Source organism: Prionailurus bengalensis, chromosome B1 (assembly GCF_016509475.1).
Source record: "Prionailurus bengalensis isolate Pbe53 chromosome B1, Fcat_Pben_1.1_paternal_pri, whole genome shotgun sequence".
Taxonomy (NCBI): Eukaryota; Metazoa; Chordata; class Mammalia; order Carnivora; family Felidae; genus Prionailurus; species Prionailurus bengalensis.
Window position 1 is genome coordinate 83,627,667 of NC_057344.1, and position 19,595 is coordinate 83,647,261.

Genomic DNA, 19,595 nt, shown 5'->3' on the forward strand with positions numbered 1-19,595 from the left:
TGACCTGAGCCGAAGCCGGACGCTTAACCAACTGAACCACCCAGCCGCCCCTAAAATTTTATCATTTTCTCATTTTGAAAATTCTATATTACCTTGACACATAAAATCCTTGAATTGTTCGGTATTCATAAATAAAATCATGTGTAGGTCTGTCTTTAAGAAAGTTCCTAGAAGTAGCTGAGCCCAGTATTAATACAGCAAGTACTAAATGACCTCACCAATTTCAATAAATACTAACACTGATTAATCATTAATAAATCATTAATTACCCAGTGGATAACTGAACACATAGGGTAGCTTAGGAATTCACTATTAAGATAAGAGGAAGCTCACAGGAAAGACAGTGTGATAAAAATTTGTCTGTTTCATTCATTTATAGAAAAGATAAATCTCAACAAATGCTGCAAAGAAGGTCCAATTTTAATCCAATCAGGTTTCCTAATTTTCCTGGTGACTGGAAACAAGTTAGAAGTGGGACATAGTGGAATGAAGATGAGGAGTTCTGCTTTTAACTACCCCATTAAAAGCTTGGGAAAAAGATAAACTCCAAATCACCAAAGAACAGTCTTTCCTTAAAATGTTTTCAAAATAAATATGAGACCAATTTCAGAACAATGATTGTACAATCATGGATAAGTTAAAAACCTTTAGGAAAGGGGACAACTGGGATAACTCTTGAATATGTACAATCAAGACCCAGGAGAACTGACTTGTTTCCCATTCCCTGGTAAAAGAAAATGTGGGATAGTAGGGTCTGACATTTTACCATTTTATCTGAAACTATGAGACAGAAACAACTGTGCAAAACACAAGATTCAAATGGAAAAAAAAAAAAACCCAAATGTACAACTCTAGAAATATGCAATTGATGTTTAATAATCTGAAGATTAACAAAATCAAAGATTTTTTACTTGACTAGGTTCATTTCCTCTGAATTCTTCTAAGATTTAAAAATAAGCTATCACACTTATTGATTTAGAACCATCATATTTTACTTCAGGAAAATCTAATACCTTTCAAAAAGTTATAATTTTAATGTTAACACAAAAAATTACTTCCTAACATTTCATTTTTAAAAAACTTTTCCGCAGCCAAAGATTCCTATTTTTGAATTACAGTACTGCAAGGCACATACAGAACTCACCTCCTTCAAAACACAGAGAAGATATACTCCCTGAAATAGAATTTTAAAATCCTTAAACAATTAGAAATACTACAAAGTTAGCAATTTTTAGGTAAAAATGTTGTTTCTACAGGATCATGCACCTTTCTTAAAATCAATTCAGCATATATGTATAAATAATCCTTTTTTTAAAACATTTGTACTTGAAATGCAGATACAGTGATGCTGAGGACAGCACTAAACAAAAACCTGAAAAGTACTATAGTTGATAAATTTTATGTTATTGCCTTCATTAGAGACTGTATTATCTTTAGCATTTTAAGAGATCTGAATTTAATAATGGGGTAATATACAGGAAACAAAATTTTTTCCATCATTTCTAGCATCAATTCTTTTATAAAAGAGGCTAAATGAGTTATACTTTTTGTTTAGTAAAACTGAGAATGAGATCATTTAAATGCCTCTACTAAATTTAATGCAGCTTAATTAGGGACCAGGTACATACTTTCCTCTGAAAATTTTTGGTCAAGCATGTCTAACCATAAAAGTAAATGGAATTTTAAGAGGTAGTTTTTTTTTTTCCCATGATGCATCTGTTAATAAAGGTATTGTCAAGAAAATAAAAACAAGCACTGAGTGTGTTTTCTTAAAGTAAAAGGGTCTAATGAAAAGAAAAATAAAAGATAGGTATGATATTTGTTACAATCTGACATTTTAACAGTCATAGTAATAGATGTTTTGTGAGCAGTGCATTTTGGATTCTCTCAGGATTAAAATACGAGTCTGCCAACAGTATTAAATCCTCCTCCACCCCCTCCACCAGTTGGTCCACAGCTTCCTGGTGGGTCATTGTCATCAAATCCATTGGGCCGAAATGAACATGAGGCAGATGCAGCTTGTAGGGCCCGGGCACGAGCGTTCAACTCTTGTTCCTAAATTTAAAAAGAATTTTTATAAAATTAAAACCCTAAACACAGTGGATGAGTATATCATCTACATACATTTTAAAACTGACTTAATCCTTAATAAGCATCCCTTATATTTCAGTATTTTAAAAAATATTGACTATATTAATCCCTGTCAAATCTTACTAAAGTACATAATCACAGATGGAACAAATAAGAATGCAAAATCCTGGGGTAACTCTACAGAATGACAGATCCTAAAGGCCATTCTGTTCAATACCTCAGTTTGCAGAAGAGAAAACTGAAGCCCCACATCCTAAAATTCCTCTTTGGAAATATTAGTGTTCTTGCAAATACTCATCAACACATATGGGAATAGATTTCCTTTCTAATATACTGAATGTAGAATTTAAAGGTTATGATGATGGATTATCTACTCTTTATCAAGTGGGGCTATTTTGTAAGTGGGTGATAAAAGGCATAAATAATGAAAAATGGCTGAATGTTTCCTACCCTTAGAATACTTCTCAGTAAATAAAAGTAATATTTCAATAACATTCTTAAAGGAAATGGAGCCTATCTTCTTACAGTATTACTTAAAACTTTTCCCTACCAGTATCAGAACTTTTATCAGGAACCAGTCATACTCATTTATGTGCCAGACACATATTAGGTGCTCAGTAAATATTAATGATCATAGATTAGAACACTATTAGCTACTTAGCCTCTAAAGAAGCAAATGTAAATAAATAATGGCAAATTCATTTGGCAAGGTGTCAAACCGCATTCTATAACTGGTACAAACTCCTTGGAAAAAAAACACAAAATATTCTGGCATATGCCCATTTTTCTGGGAAACGGTCTATAACTTTCAAATGAAGTCAATGTCAATAAGGTCTAGAAGACACTTTTAATGTGTTAGGCATAATTATCCTGAAGAACTTAAAAATACATTTAACAGTAATCATGAAAACTATACTATTTCCAATTTTCAAATAAGCCCAGTTACTTTGCTCCAACTGGCAAGGTAGTGTTATAGTTTTTAGCTACTTTTTTTAGTTAACTGTTCTCTCTTCACAAGATGCCCAATTTTTTATTATGGGGTAAACGACCAGGCTTACTTGGACATCTATTTTTCACATTATGAACCCCTAATTTCTCAGTAGCATATAGCAACAGCTGTGTGATTCCCAATAGAAAAAATGATAAAGAATCATATACTTTTATAGCTGAATTTGACCTTACATAAAAAATCCTTGTAACAGAATGGTCTAATTAACCAGTCTCTGGCAGGGCTTAGACAGGCTTTTAAAACTTAATTTGTAAGATACTTCTCAAAAACCTTTTTTTTTTTTCCTTTCCATTTACTGTGCTGGTTCCTCTGTATAATGTTTTTCAAGAGACAGTTTATTTTTTAATCTGTAAAAATAAAATAAGAATTTTAAATAGAATAAAATTTTTAGTTTTACAGATAGAAAATAAAAGCTATGGATATGTAAGAAATAGATACAAAATAAGAAACAAAATCCTCATTGCTCTAGCTCTATAACCTACTGAAGTATCCAAACAAGCAATGAAAATCTGACTCTGTGTCTAAGATCTGGTTTCAGATATAGATCATGCTCCCTAATGAAATAAATAAAACTGAATATGCAAGGTAGAGTTCAAGAAGTTCTGCTCCCAAAAGATAAGGCAAATTTCATTAAAAAGTAATCCCACCCCCCCAGAAGTAGTGTTAAAGGACATACATAATACAAAATTAACTTCATTGCTTCTGAGACACATGAAAACTCTATTATATTTCAAGACAGAGATTCCCAAGGAAGGGATATTCCTTTTTTGCTTTCTTATCTACTTATATAAATACATAGCTGACAGACAAAAATGTAGGATATTCTGTTTTCAGAAAATAAGCTTAATGGATAGAAGCAGGGAAAACTGCCTTTCATTTTCTTTTAATATAGATGTGAGCATTGTGTGACATTGTGACATTGTAGGTAAAAAAAAATATGATTCTCATAGCATCTAGAATTTATATTCCAATTTTACATCAGGTATTAAAATCAGTTATTTCAGTAGTGGACTATCAGCTTGGAGTTAGTTACTGTTGCTTTGGGACAAATAACTTTCAGAATATTTAGATTCTCTCACTCAAGTAACTATGTTAACATTACAATAATCCATCTTTTATCTTTCTTTAAACTACACATATATATTACATATACTCTTCTGTATGTACAATAAAGAAACATACTAAGACATTAAGCTACCAAGTCCTCTAAAGAAACAGGAAAGAAACCAAACAGGAAAGGACAGAAGCTCTGTCTGTAGTTGATGCGGGACATGTGGGGATAGCTGGTGATCTTCACAGTGCCGTGCTGGTGCTACTTTCACAATCTTTGTCTCACTGGATCCTAAACAAAAGCATAATTTTTATAGTCCAGACACTAAAATAATAGAGATACTCCTTATGGAAGTTGGACTGAAGGGAAAGAAAGAAAGAACGAAAGAAAAAAGCCCTTCCCCAAATTTACTTCGAGATCCACAATCTGTACTGCTATCCTATGTGCACACACAGGCTATGACACACACAGAAAATGGTTTGGTCATACAGGATTTTTTGCCCAGGCTTTTCAAAACGACTCATCTCACCAAGTTTCTTTCTAACACATGTCAATCTAGATGTGATTTTAGTAAAATTTAAAAATGGAATCCCAAAAAGAGCTTGTTAAAATGATACAAGATGAATTTCTAATGTAATGTGAAAAACTAGAAAAGTAGCTACCCTGATATGTACTAAATTGGTAAATTCATTTGCAGTACTACTTAGTAGCAAAGGAACTCAAAATGTCCACTCCACATCCTTACTTTACTTAGACTGGATTAAATTTTTATAATTGTTTTACAAATAGGTATAAAGCTGTATCTTAAAACTAACATATTCTTGACACAGCAATCTATTTTAAAGCATTATTACTATGAAATGAGCAGACTTTGAACTATATCTCAAAAATGTAAAAAAAAAAAATAAGAACAAAACCATGTATATACACGTTCCACGTGTTCAAAACAACATAGTCTCTTAACACAAACTTAAAATACTAGGATGATTCAGTTAAATAGTATGAGTAGTGAGAACCATCACAATTCAAATCAGCACAAATCAATTACATGATTGTATTTAAAAGCATATAAGACAAATATAAATGTTTAAGTTTCTAAATAAGAGTTGAGTATTTATAATTTGCTTTAAAAAGGTACTTTGGTAATAAGCTTTGACTTAATAGCCTGTCTTAATACTGGAACATAAAAATCTTAATGTAAGATTTGGCAGTATCATTTTTACATTAAACAACTTGCCAATTTGAGACTTACGATGGAATTTAGAACAATTGCAAACACCGAAAAACTGAATTAACAAAGTACATAATAGTTTCCTGTATAGTGACATAAAGGCCTTAAAACAATAATGAAAAGAATGGCTCCTCACACTCAGATATTGTAAATATTGTAATGGGGTAAATAGTAAGAATAAGAAAATCATTTAGAGGTAGGCTGTAATGAAGTAGTTGTTATGGTTATAAGAGTTTTTGGCAATCCAATCACAGAAACACAGCAGTTCCTCATCTTTTTAAAACCCATGTCCCCGCTTTGATAAATATGCTATTTTACTCAATCATTGATAAATAATCTGCATATTGCTATAAATCAAGATTGCACTGAGTCTTATTTTCTACATTTTAAATTACAGAAAATTCCTATTCCAACCTAACCCTCTTGCCCTTACTCCTATTCTCTAATCTTCAAGAATCATGACTATTAATATCTAGTGCTTATTTGAAATCTAGCAAGAAGGATAGGGTTGAATACATTCTATTACCTTGATCATAAGCCTTCTGACTGGATGTAATAATCTTTGGTGGTAAATCAGGTTTAATAAATATTCTGAGTTTCTAATTTTTTTCTGTGAAATTTATTATTTTTGTGTTACTCTAGAACATTGCCATACTCGTTTAACAATGTATCATGTATCATTATTTGAATATTTTATAATGCAGTCAATTTGAAGACCTTTGAGAAAACTTTCCTCTCAAAATAAATACTATAGCGACCCAATTCTTCTCTTACTCCATCTGTATTTTTCAGCTTTCTGAGTTTCAAACACAAGATTTTTAGAGCTTACTTATGTAAACTCATAAAATCACTTGGACTACCCAATGAATATATCTACAATTTCACTGATAATTTAGTTTTGGTCCTTATGCTGGTAACAAGTTGGCAGGTTTCAAAGAAAAACACTTGCAGCAAGGTCTTTATTAACTTTTAAGTAGTAAAATCACTAACTTCCTGCAAAAAGTATATTTGTAAGTAAGTTCAGCTCACATGAAACCTTTGTTCCATGGCTTTTATACACTAATTATTCTATTATCTTCTTGGTTTTATTGCTTAAGTCTTTAAAGAATACAAATACCTTTTTTTACATATTCTACCTTGCAGTGTCTTTTATCCTACTCACCCGAATGTTAATAATTACCCTTAAAATATTTATACAATAGTCTAGAAGGAGTAAATACCAAACAGTAGTTGTTTCCCCCTGGTACGTAGGATTGAAGGGAAGAGGGAACTTCCTATATTTCAGTATGGAATGATTTTACAATGATCACATCTTTTGTAAATTAAAGACAAGTGAGGTCCTTCACACTGCATCTAATTGCAACTATTCATAATTAATTCATAACATTAGAAAGCAAGATAATTTATATAGGCTGAACGCATTTCACATAAACCCAGACTCAAATTTCAGAATTACTACTCTGTAAATTCCTTGAAAATGTCTAAGTTGGGTTTTAAAATAAGGGCACTCATTTCACCACTGTCAATTGCTTCACCACAAATGATGAAGCGTATGTTTCCAACTTACCTGTAAATATAGTTTATTGTCTTTTGTTATAGCATCCATAAGTTCTTTCTGTAGAGGTGGGTCGCCATTTACCCAGAGTCCACTGGTTGAATTGTTACCACTTAAAGTATTAGTGCTACTCTGTTTTTTATACAAAAGCACATAAGCTGTGTCCTTTGGAAACCTACTCGTAATTTTCTGCACTGATTGAAATGAAGTAAATGTCACTCTGCTGTCATTAAATAAAAACCATTCTTTTGACATTTCCTTATTTTCTAAATCTTGTTCAATAACTGCACTGGGACTATTTCTCCCGAGTAAATGACTCTGGGAGGACGCTAATGCCAGAGTTTCAGACTGGTGGCACATCTGGTATGAGGACTCTGTACCCGTGATGTTTCTGGCATAAGAATAGTAATGCCCACTTTCAGAGGAGATACCAGAGTGAACGACAACAGAACTTAACAGATACGGCACCAATCTGGAGCAGCAAGCTTCTTCAGTTCCAGAAGACTTTAATTTTTTAGCTAGGTTCTCACTAATATCAGTGAAGTCAACATCTATCGACCAACTTTCTGACAATGAAGAGAAAGTAGTTCTTTTAACTGGCAACTCCAAAACCAGTGGCAGGGACACATTGTCTAAGATTTTTCTTCTCACATGATACTTCTGATCATATGAAAATCTCAGGAGAGTAAGAATAAGGTATTCAGGCTCCTCTGTGATTTGCATAGTTTTCTCGGCATTCTGCAGAGAGGCACAGTTTTCACAATAATACTGGTTGTCGCCAGTAAGAATCTCTGGAGCCAAAAAATAATTTAGTAAGTCGGTGACTGAAGGTGTGCTTCCACCTCCTGGTCTCTGAGGTACATCTTTATTAACAAGAATCTTGCTAGATTCATGAGGGACAGAAGTGTTATCAGTACAGCAAAACTCATCAGGAGGACTGCGTGACATTCTTTCATTCACAGCTGAATCACAAACAAAGGCAGCTGTTGCTGGACTATAAACTCCTGGTTCTTCTGAAGGTATACTGGCTTGCATTAGATCGCCATCTTGTGTATTGGGTGATGATGCTGCATCTTGAAAAGATAAATTTTCGATAGAAGAGGAAGGACAAAAGGCCAGTGAAAGATCAGTAAAGGCTTCCACTTTTTGTGAGGTACTCCTGCAGTTCAAACAACATATGTGAGTTCGTAGTTTTCCTCCAAACATTTTTTCTATTAAAGTCTTCTCACCCTCACTTGTGCAAGGGCTCTCTGTTAGTACAGCTGCCTTGCTCGCCACTTCCTGGAAAGAAGTTTCATTGCATCCCAGACTTGAAGGAGGCTTGTGTGAGGACTGAACTTGCAAGATCTTTTCTTCTTCATGTAGCCTGTAGGAGAGTATATCATTATATAGCTACTTCACTTAAGTTTAAATGTCACTTATTTAAAAATATTGGGGCCTTACATATACAGCCAAATTATTTTCATCAAATGTAATGCTTAATGTAAAAAATCAAGTTTCTCCTCTTTCAATCAATAGGACCACTGAATAGTTTGAGAATGTAGATTACAAGTTAGGGGTTATCACTACCATATATTCGCATACTTTCTTTAGTAAATTATATATGCCTATTATTTATCTTCTGTATCTTTGTCTGCCTGACATCTCATAGAAAGCCTGGAATAAAGAAACCACTCAACATGTCCTTACCTGAATCAACAGAAGATTGCATATGTTGAGTTCAACTAACTTTACTAGTCATTTACGTAACAGAAGGGAAGCAATCACAAAGAGAAGGAAAAAGATATAGGTTTTATTAACTAAGTGGTAAGAAGACCATTAAATATACCAAACCCATCTAAATATGAACTGGTCTAAAGGAGCAAATATTAAATTTTTTGGTCTCAGGACCCCTTTATACTCCTAAAAGTAATTGAGGAACCCAAGAGCTTTCATTCGTGTGGTTATATCCACCAGTATTTACTGTATTCAAAAGCTGAGAATAAAAGTAATATTTAAAAACAATAATAAAGCCATTACATGTTAATGTTAATAATATTATGAAAAAATTATATTTTCTAAAACCAAAAAATTTAGTGATAAGAATGGCATTGTTTTATATTTTGCAAATATTTCAAGTATCTGGCTTAATAGAAGGCAGCTGGATCCTTGTATCATTCAATCTCTTGTGATATGTTGTTCTGGATGAAGCATATGAAGAAAATCTGGCCTCAATTACAGATCTACAGATACAGAGTTAGAAGGGAAGACCCCTGAAAATGTTTGACGAACCCACAGGAGGTCTTTGTACTACACTATGAGAACAGCTGTTCCAAAGTAAGAAAATCAACAAAAGAAACCAAATTAAAAACAAAAGAACACTTAAATACATACAATGAATGCAAGGTATTTTAAAGATTAACACTTGAAATATATTTTTAAAGTCAAAACCAATATGCTATAGAAATAATCTGTTATGAAAGAAAATTTAAATCATAACTTTAAAAATGCTTTTTACCTGTCTAGCAGAAACCTGAGGTATTCAGAACAGTCTTGCTGGGATCTGGGGGTAAACCATGGAGGTCTGGAAGCCTCAAAGAACACCCGAGGTGCATATGCTTCTCTCTTTTGATATCAGTAGAGAAAATACAAGGAAGTGATTCTCACACCATGAATCAAATAACTGAAATCTTAATATAGGTTTAATAAAATTACACTGTGCTTAACCTTACTACAAAGTGCTACAACTAAATTTAGGTAATCTTCAGCCACAACTTCTCATTCTGCAGGTAAGAATTATCATCTAAAGAAACATGTGACTTGCCCAAGGTCATACAGCTAAATTAGTGCCAGAGGGAGCCAATTAGAACCCAGATCTCTCGAACACTTAATATAATGTTACTGGCATTATCCCTCCTATGACAGTCACGTGCTTGAGTCCATAATTTTTTGAAAAACCAAATTTGAAAAAGACATGTTAATATCTATATATAATTATATATCTATATATAAATATATCCAATATATATTTTGGATAAAGTAATAAGGGGACAACTCTACAGGGCCATGCATATCTACTTTGGGTGAAAATTTCTTTGACCAGGTACACATTTCATAAATGTACAGAATGTAAGCACTATGTTTAGGGTCCTTGTTGATTTTATTTTTTTAGCATGGAGTTTAGTGAAATGGTTGCTCATGGACTTTGTAGCAATCTTGGTTCAAATCCTAGATTCTGCGACAACAAAAAGGAATTAAAAGGGCATCTGAAAAGATGTGATTATAACTTGAAACTTTAGAATTCTGACATTTTGAATGTATGTGGTATATAGCAGAGTCCTCAGTTAAGAAAAAACTTATCAAAGTATGTGTATTGATAGTATTTTAAAGGAACGAACTTTAGCATACTGACTGAACATGAGTTCTAGAGTCATTTAGTTCACATCCCCACTTGTCACTTGTTAGCATGACCTTGAAAAGCATGTGACATAAACTCACTTCCTTCATCTATAAAACAAGGATACTATCTATCTTATTACCTCATAGATGGTTTTTGAGGATTAAGAGATAATACATGTAAACTACTTTGCACAGAAGCTAGGCAAATTTAAATGCTCATTATATGTTGCTTTATCAACTAAAAAAAAAAGCCTTTTCAATTATATAGGGCAATCTACCTACCTAAAATAATCCTTGTTGGCTTGCTATCAGACAGGGTCTCAACTGTGACAGAACTTTAGGTTCTCTTGTGTGTTCTTTCTTCTTTTCTAGGGAACATGGAACCCTCCTATGGTGTTTTCTAACAACTTGGGTTTAATAATGTAATACAGTACACAATATAGTATATGTAATGTATTTACATCTACATATACACAGATATATATCATATACGATATGCAGTAAATGTAGACTAATGATAAAGCAAATATATAAGTCAATTTACTTGGAAAAATACTATTTGCCAGTTGGAGGGTAGAGATTTCATCTCCCTTGGTCCCGAGATGTTAAATTTAATTTGTGAACATACTTCCCTCAGAAAGTGAATAAAATTATTTCTGAGTATATTGCTACTTATAGGCCATCGCTCATATGTTAATTTTTTTCCATTTATTTTTTTTATTTTTTTTTTCAACGTTTTTATTTATTTTTGGGACAGAGAGAGACAGAGCATGAACGGGGGAGGGGCAGAGAGAGAGGGAGACACAGAATCGGAAACAGGCTCCAGGCTCCGAGCCATCAGCCCAGAGCCCGACGCGGGGCTCGAACTCACGGACCGCGAGATCGTGACCTGGCTGAAGTCGGACGCTTAACCGACTGCGCCACCCAGGCGCCCCAATTTTTTTCCATTTAAAAAGTTATACTTGAGCTATTTCATAGCTTGTAGATAGGAAACAAGGCATTCTTATCAACTCATCCCACCAATCTTGAAGCTATCTTTCTGCCTCTACCTACCTACTCCTTTAGACCTCTGTGAAACTAACATAATCAGAGCAACACCAGGAAATAATATACATCATTTATAAATGATATATATGTATCATTCATATGTATTGCTCAAAACTTAAAGTTCCTTGAGCATAAGGATTCCTCTTTGAATACTTATCAGACTCCATATTGTGTCTCTCAAAAATGTCTATTGAATGAATGTTTACTGTATGTGACTTTCTTGCCAGTAGCATAAATTCACTTCCTTGGATTAATGTGTGGATATAAAAGATCATCTTAAAATTTTAGGCCCTAGAACATAACAGATGAAGTTGTTTATCCATTAAATTCAAGAGCTTAACATTTTGGACATAGTGAGAAGGTACATATTATTAGAAACAGGAGAAAATGAAGCCAATGTACCATAAAATTATTTTAATTGTTCATTATTATGAAAAATATATCCATTTAGTATCTATAACCTATTAAATATGCATTTAAAAAGACTTATGTAGAAGCTTATTTATTGGATAAAAAAAATCAGATTTTATCTATAATTAGAACAAAGGGTCAGTATAATATTCATCTACAAGAATGGAAAACAGGAGGAAGAAATAAAAACTTCGATCATATCGTGATTTTAGGTAGGATCTCTTTAGTATATCTAAGTGGATTTAATATATGTTAAATGGTCACATATGTATTAAAAAGATTCACCAAGTTTGGAACAATGTGCAAGGAAGTTAACATATATATAACTACACACACAACTCACCTGTGTATGGGCCAAAAAGGCAAAAAGATGCTGTAATTTTTTCATTAATGAATTGCACCCATTTAGATTTAAAGATAATACTTGCCTCCTGAAACTGAAAGAGAATAAAACATAGTGATTTTTGTACACATGTGTACACACACACGCATTTATTAAAAGCTAACGGGAAGTTAGTTCAAGAACTTATTATCCTCAAAGTAAAATTTGATTCATTTGATGGCCCTTCACTTAGCAAAGTTACTACTTACAGTGAAGTGAAGAAGGAAGGGAAGAATGACAATAAATTAACAGTTACTATGGGACTGGGCAATGGCCCATGTACTGTTGTAAATTATTCCTATTTTCTGGATTAGCAAATAGAAATGAATTACGGTATCAGTTAATAACTTAAATTCTTTCATACCAGCATGAAATAAAAAAAATGTGTTGTCAACAAAACATACTGTAAAGTTAGAGTTATTTAATGGGTGTGGTACAAGTACAGGGTGGGAAAAGGATAAATTATTCAAAAAAGATAACAGAAACAATTGGGTATCCATTTTGAAAAAAGTGGAATTAGATAAAAGTTTACATTATTACAAATGCCACAGAGGAATAATGAGCTAAATGTGAAATACAAAACTACAGAAGTACTTAAAAGGAAAAAAAGGGGGGGGGGGAATGGAGAGGGGGAAGACTTCTTATAATTCAGACCCCACAAATGACAAATAACTGATCTCGCTGTATAAAACAAAAACTATAAATGAAGCACTCTACAAATTTGAATCACACTGATACGAAGAGAGAATGTAATGAAAGACTATCATCCAGAGTACATATAAATCAATATGAAAAAGAAAAAGACCCAAAAGAAACGTGCACAAAATTAAAGAATAGGTTATTCAGAAAACAAACACAAATGAACAAAGAAAAATAGGGAGGGAAAACTCTGTAATGGTCAGTGATGTTGCAAATTAAAGCAAAAAGACATTTTTCCCCCAATTAGAAAATATTTCAAAGACTAATTATATCAAGTACTGCTAAAGGTATGGGGTCACAGGTACAATTATATATTAGTATGCAAGTTCAAATGCCATAGTCTTTCTGGAGAGCAATTTGGCAAACCCTATTCAAAGCAAATCCTATACATCTGCACAAGAGCAGAGAGATGTTAATTATGAGTAAAATAACTTAATATTCACCAATAGGAGTATGGTCAAATAAAATATACGGTAAATCTATTTATTCAGAATGACAGTTCTGTCACTACCCTATCACGGGAATACTTCCAACCGGAATCATTAAAAGATAAAAGCAAGTGCTGGGAAAAAGCATATAAATAGGATTATGAATATTTTTTAAAAAACATTTTAAAAATAAGATTATAAGTATTTAAAAAAACTTTTTTTAAATAGCATTTGTTCTTCTTCTAGATGAACTCTTGTAACTGTAAAAAAATGGTCTCAAATGATGCACACAAAACTGCTAACAAATGACCTTTGGGGATGGGAATTTTTTTTTCATGTCTAATTTTTATTTTATACACTTCCAAATTTAATTTTTTAAACCACAAAGAATTTACATTATTACCAAAGGAATAAAATATACTATCTGCCTTTTCTTAGACAGTATCATAGTATCATACAAAAAGATGATACTCTTTGAAGCTCTTTGAATTGCTGTTCCTGGTTATAATTGCTTTGGGTCTCTCCTTTCACTATCCTCTGTAAAATGAGACAGCAGGCCTAGATGACCTCTGGTGGTGAGATACAGATTTGAATTTAGTTTCATGCATAGCATTACTTGTGAGGAAGAGTATACATTTTTTTTTTTTAATTAAAAATTTCAAATACAAACAAATTAAAAAAATAAAAGAAAACACTAAGCCAAACAAAAAAAAAAAACACCTTAGTGTTGGTAGTAGATTCTGGGGCCAGAAAATAAACCTAACTCTTCATCTTTTAGTTTGTGATTCCTCTAGGTAGGCATAAAAACTTACAAAGGCTTGGAACTCAATTGGTAAAGATCTGTGGTCAAGTTCCATAAATACTCTATTGGTACTGAAGAGAAAAATTCAACCAAGTTTTTGCCTTTTGGAAAATTTTATCATTATTTTGTACCTTTACAGATAGCACTCACATAGCTAACAACCTCTGATTTCCTATTTGCTTGGCTGCAAAAGAAAGTGAATTTGAAAGTAAATCTGTACTAGGACAAAGATACACATTTATACATTTGTTTATTATTTATCAATTTGAGGTGGGAAATAGAGCTTAAACTTTAGCAGCAATGAAGAAGTTATTAATCTGATAAACAGCAAAATACCTGCAAGCAGGAAAAACTAAACATAACTCCCTTAAAAGACATATAGGTTAAAAATACACTGTCTTACAGGATAATAATAAATTAGTACTTGAGGACACTTAAACTCTTTGGAATATGCTCACTTAATCCCTGTTATACTAAAAAATATCATCATTCAGAATATTCTAAATGCAATACATAATATAAATGTAAAGTAGAATTTATATGTTAACATTTAATAGTTCCTGAGCACTAAGAGCAATTTCATTTCTGAGTAAGGCAATTATATAGAAATATTAAAATTTCTGCCATTTATAAGAAATAATGTGAAGACAAACCCATTATCTTACATTTCATCACTATGTATCAATTTCTAGAGTTAAAAAACAAAATGTTCAAATTTAAACTTACTCTGTGGCCATAAACAATGCTTGTATAACACTGTTCATATAACATGTATTTCCTAGATTAATGAGGCCAGTTTTCCCAGTTTCAGATTTTCCAGAAAGTCTAGACAAGCAAGATGCCAAAGAATTGGATTGAGAAGTCCAGGCACTTTGATTGAGAATTAATTTAATCTTCTCTTCACTGGGCTTAGGAAAATCCTGTAGATCATAAAGAGGAGAAATAGTTTAAAAATATAAACCATTTTTGTTATTAACACCATAAAGAAGATTCTTCTGCTGACATTTAACCTTTCTTTCCTTCCACTTATTTTTTTTTTATTTTATTTTTTAAAATTTACATCCAAATTAGTTAGCATAGAGTGAAACAATGATTTCAGGAGTAGATTCCTTAATGCCCCTTACCTATTTAGCCCATCCCCCCTTCCACAACCCCTCCAGTAACCCTCAGTTTGCTCTCCATGTTTATGAGTCTTGTCTGTTTTGTCCCCTCTCCCTGTTTTTATATTTTTGTTTCCCTTCCCTTATGTTCATCTGTTATGTCTCTTAAAGTCCTCATACGAGTGAAGTCATAGGATTTTTGTCTTTCTCTAATTTCACTTAGCATAATACCCTCCAGTGCCATCCATGTAGTTGCAAATGGCAAGATTTCATGCTTTTTGATTGTCAAGTAATGCTCCATTGTATAGATATACCACCTCTTCTTTATCCATTCATCCACTGATGGACATCTGGGCTCTTTCCAATAGTTTGGCTATTGTTGATAGTGCTGCTATAAACATGGGGGTGCATGTGTCCCTTCGAAAGAGCACACCTGTATCCCATGGATAAATGCCTAGTAGTGTAATTGCTGGGTCGTAGGGTAGTTCTATTTTTAGTTTTTTGAGGAACCTCCATACTGTTTTCCAGAGTGGCTGCACCAGCTTGCATTCCCACCAACAATGCAAAAGAGATCCTCTTTCTCTGCATCCTCGCCAACATCTGTTGTTGCCTGAGTTGTTAATGTTAGCCATTCTGACAGGTGTAAGGTGGTATCTCATTGTGGTTTTGATTTGTATTTCCCAGATGATGAGTGATGTTGAGCACTTTTTCATGTGTTGGTTGGCCATCTGGATGTCTTCCTTGGAGACGTGTCTATTCATGTCTTTTACCCATTTCTTCACTGGATTATTTGTTTTTTGGCAGAAGCTTTTTATTTTGAATTTTTTTAAATTTTATTTTATTTTTGAGAGACAGAGACAGAGTGTGAGCAGGGGAGGGGCAGAGAGAGAGAGAGAGAGAGACAGAGACACACACAGAATCTGAAGCAGGCTCCAGGCTCTGAGCTGTTAGCACAGAGCCCGAAACGGGGCTTGAACCCACAAACTGCGAGATCATGACCTGAGCCGAAGTTGGATGCTTAACTGACTGAGCCACCCAGGCGCCCCATCTTTCACTTACTTACTTTTGAAATCACCTATAGAACTTGACCAGTCATCAAAAAATTACATTATTTTACATGGAAAAAATAACTGTGTCCTAAAATAAATATATACATCCTAAGGGTAGAATTTATTAAGTTGAGGAATATTCAAGAACAAGGAATTCAAATCACATTTGAACTATTTGTGTTTCCAATTTGTCAGAAGAATGTTTCAAAACTTTGAGATCAAGGTATACTGTAGTGCTATTCAAAGGCAACAGAACACGGACTTAACACATAATTGAATAAATAATTTGCTTTCAAATTTTCTAGTAAAAATAAAAAATATCTCTTTTTCATTCACTAATATTTATTCAATATTAACCCTTAGAAATAAAAGCTCAAAGTAATCTGCGCATAAAAAATGAAAATCATCTAAGCACAATGTCGTGTTTAACAATATAGAAAATTATTACAAGATACAGATTCTTTTATGTGCTCTATGACATATGAGATACAATTTTAAATCAAAGTGAATTCAAGCACGAATAGAACAATGGAGAATAATGAAAGTTGGTAACATCATTCAACCTTTTTTGGACTGCTATTACCATCTGGTACTTAGACCTTAGAAAACAAATATTTTCTGAAAGAATTTTAATCTCTTGATTTTCTTGCTATTGTTGCCAGCTAATAGAAAAGTGCTTCCCTTGGGTTTAGAGTGAGAACCTTGCTTCTTCTGAGCCTAGTTCAGTTATCAGAATTCTCAATATGTAAACCACTGAAAAATAACAAACAGCAAGAGGTTTCATCTATGGACACAGAAAGACATCGTAGAAAGATATTAACATTACTAATGAATCTATGATAAAAAGCTCCTTTACACAAAGACATATATAAATATCAAAGTGCCATACCAGCGGTATACATTAATTGTGCAAGAATCTTGTGTTCTGGGTTCAACCAAAATCAATTTGACTTCACCCATATAGTAAAAAGAATAAGCTTTGCATTCATTTCAGATACAGACGAAGTAATAAAGATATTGAGATTTATCTTGTATTTAAGATCTCAAAATTTAACATTTCAAAAAAAAACATTACTAACACAACTGATTTCTAATAACTTCTGATTAGTTCTGGCTGAGGCAAGTTCTCCAATTCTTTTGCTATACCCTGATCATGCAGTAAGTTTACTGAGTAAAGTGTACACATTGTGACCCATTCTTTAAGACAAACAGAATCAGTGCTTTTTAGGTCTAATAACTATACAAAGTTAAAAAAGGAGGGTAAGTTCACTAATAACTCAAGTAAAGATTCTATAAAATATGGATATTCGTGAATAGTCCACAGCAAAAATGGAATAAAAACAGGTAAGGAAACAAAGTCAAATATTTTATTAAACTGCCTTTCTGGATTCTAAGATATTCTTAATGTATTTTAACACTTCTGATATTGGAATACAATGGTGATGTATGTATTTACATAATGTAGCATTTCTTTTTTTTTTTTTTTTTTTAATTTTTTTAACGTTTATTTATTTTTTGAGACAAAGAGAGACAGAGCATGAACGGGGGAGGGTCAGAGAGAGGGAGACACAGAATCTGAAACAGGCTCCAGGCTCTGAGCTGTCAGCACAGAGCCCGACGCGGGGCTCGAACTCACAGACCGTGAGATCATGACCTGAGCCGAAGTCGGCCGCTTAACCGACTGAGCCACCCAGGCGCCCCTGTAGCATTTCTTTTTACACTTGATCTTTGCCAAAAGTCTGAGAAGCGATTGTGTGCCATTTCTTTTTAAACAAATTTCCCCAAGAGTTGTTATAAAATTTTTTTACGTTTATTTATTTATTTTGAGGAGACACAGAGAGAGAGAGAGAGAATGAGAGAGACGGGAGTAGAAAGAGAGGGAGAGACAGAATCCCAAACAGGCTCTGCAGTGTTAGCACAGAGCCCAACGCAGGACTTGAACTCACGAACCCGTGAGATCATGCATGACCTGAGCCAAAATCAAGAGCTGGACGCTTAACTGACTGAGCCACTTAGGTGCCCCACAGGCTGTTACAAATTTAAAGATATGCCTCATAATTGATGGCATTGTAGAGCTAAAGAAACATGGTTATTAACTCAGATTAGTTACAGCAAGTAAGAGATTACTTCCTAAATATTAATGAATCCTGATTCCAATTACATTTTTCAAACAAAATGCATATTATATAGAATAGTAAATTGAATAGCTGGTCATAGAAATCTTTCACTACATTCATCTATCACATCATGGTCTGCAGCTGCATAAATACTGGTGCAACTACCATCATACCTTTATTGCTTCCAGAATAGGTTCGTAGAGATCTGGAAATCCAGAATAATGATACATCATACACTGTATCAATTCTGTTAACTGCACTAAGAAGGCTGTACTGGAAGGCAGACCATCGCTTTTGAAGGAGTGAACCAAATTAACTACATGAGGAACAATCTGAAGAGAAAAAAGACAAACATTCTTCAATTTATACAAATTGGCAACAAATTCTCTAGCCTACAAATGGAATGCAAATGTTACATGATCAGCAAATACTTTTCTGTATGTTCAGTCACAGCCTTTTTCTAAAAAAGCCAAGAAGTTAAAAATTTCGAGTATCAAAGTAAATCTAGTTTCGAAGTCACATATAATTTTAATTCCACGAGACCCCTCTCCTCATCCTTATGCTCCATCTAAAACAAACTAAGGTACAAAATAGAAGGCTTAGTCACTCCTGCCATTCTGAAAAATGCCTTAAGTTGAAAAATGTTAGGATTATTATATTTACCAGATTGTTTACAATAGAAACAAATTTTTAAAAGATAAACTGAGAATTAGCTTAAGGGCTCCATCTAGTGTGAACTTTAGATTTTTCACTTGAAAGAATTAAATGCTGTATACACTTTGCACATTACAGTTTACTTCAAGAAACTAAAGTAACTAAAATTACAGCTCAGGCTATAGGATTACCTTTCTTTTAGATAAGCAAATAAATGATGTCTTATGTTAGCATGGTTATCCTTATTAACAACTGCCATTCTCCACCTCCTAAAAATAGGAGATGGTTCTAAAAGGGAATCAGAAATTTCTAAGAAACTGGGGTTAAAAATAAAAGGGAAATCTAAAATGCTCATTGCTCAAAAACACACAGAAAACAGCACTGATAATAAGCACAAGAGTGTCCATTCATTATAAAATTAGGCTAAAGTCAATACACTGCCATTACGTATTCAAGATGATATTAACAAATAAACCCTGTTTTGCTTAAATGGTTCATTCCATTAGTACAGTGGTATCCTTGTTCCAACTAATTATTAATTATAATCTATTATTATACATTTATACTTCATATGTAAAAGGTATCTAAGAA

General features: G+C 33.2%; 1 protein-coding gene across 1 annotated transcript in view; it reads right to left on the minus strand.

The window, feature by feature from the left end:
• Positions 1 to 399: 399 nt before the first annotated feature.
• The window catches only part of USP38 (ubiquitin specific peptidase 38), a 33,982-nt gene continuing 14,786 nt past the window's right edge, over positions 400 to 19,595 (minus strand). The window contains exons 5-10 of the mRNA XM_043568194.1: positions 18,524 to 18,682; positions 14,811 to 15,004; positions 12,117 to 12,210; positions 9,435 to 9,541; positions 6,950 to 8,303; positions 400 to 2,055 (exon numbers count right to left, since the gene is read on the minus strand). Coding sequence (XP_043424129.1) covers positions 1,894 to 2,055; positions 6,950 to 8,303; positions 9,435 to 9,541; positions 12,117 to 12,210; positions 14,811 to 15,004; positions 18,524 to 18,682 — 2,070 coding nt within the window. The 3' untranslated portion in view covers positions 400 to 1,893. The remainder of the gene's footprint in view (positions 2,056 to 6,949; positions 8,304 to 9,434; positions 9,542 to 12,116; positions 12,211 to 14,810; positions 15,005 to 18,523; positions 18,683 to 19,595) is intronic.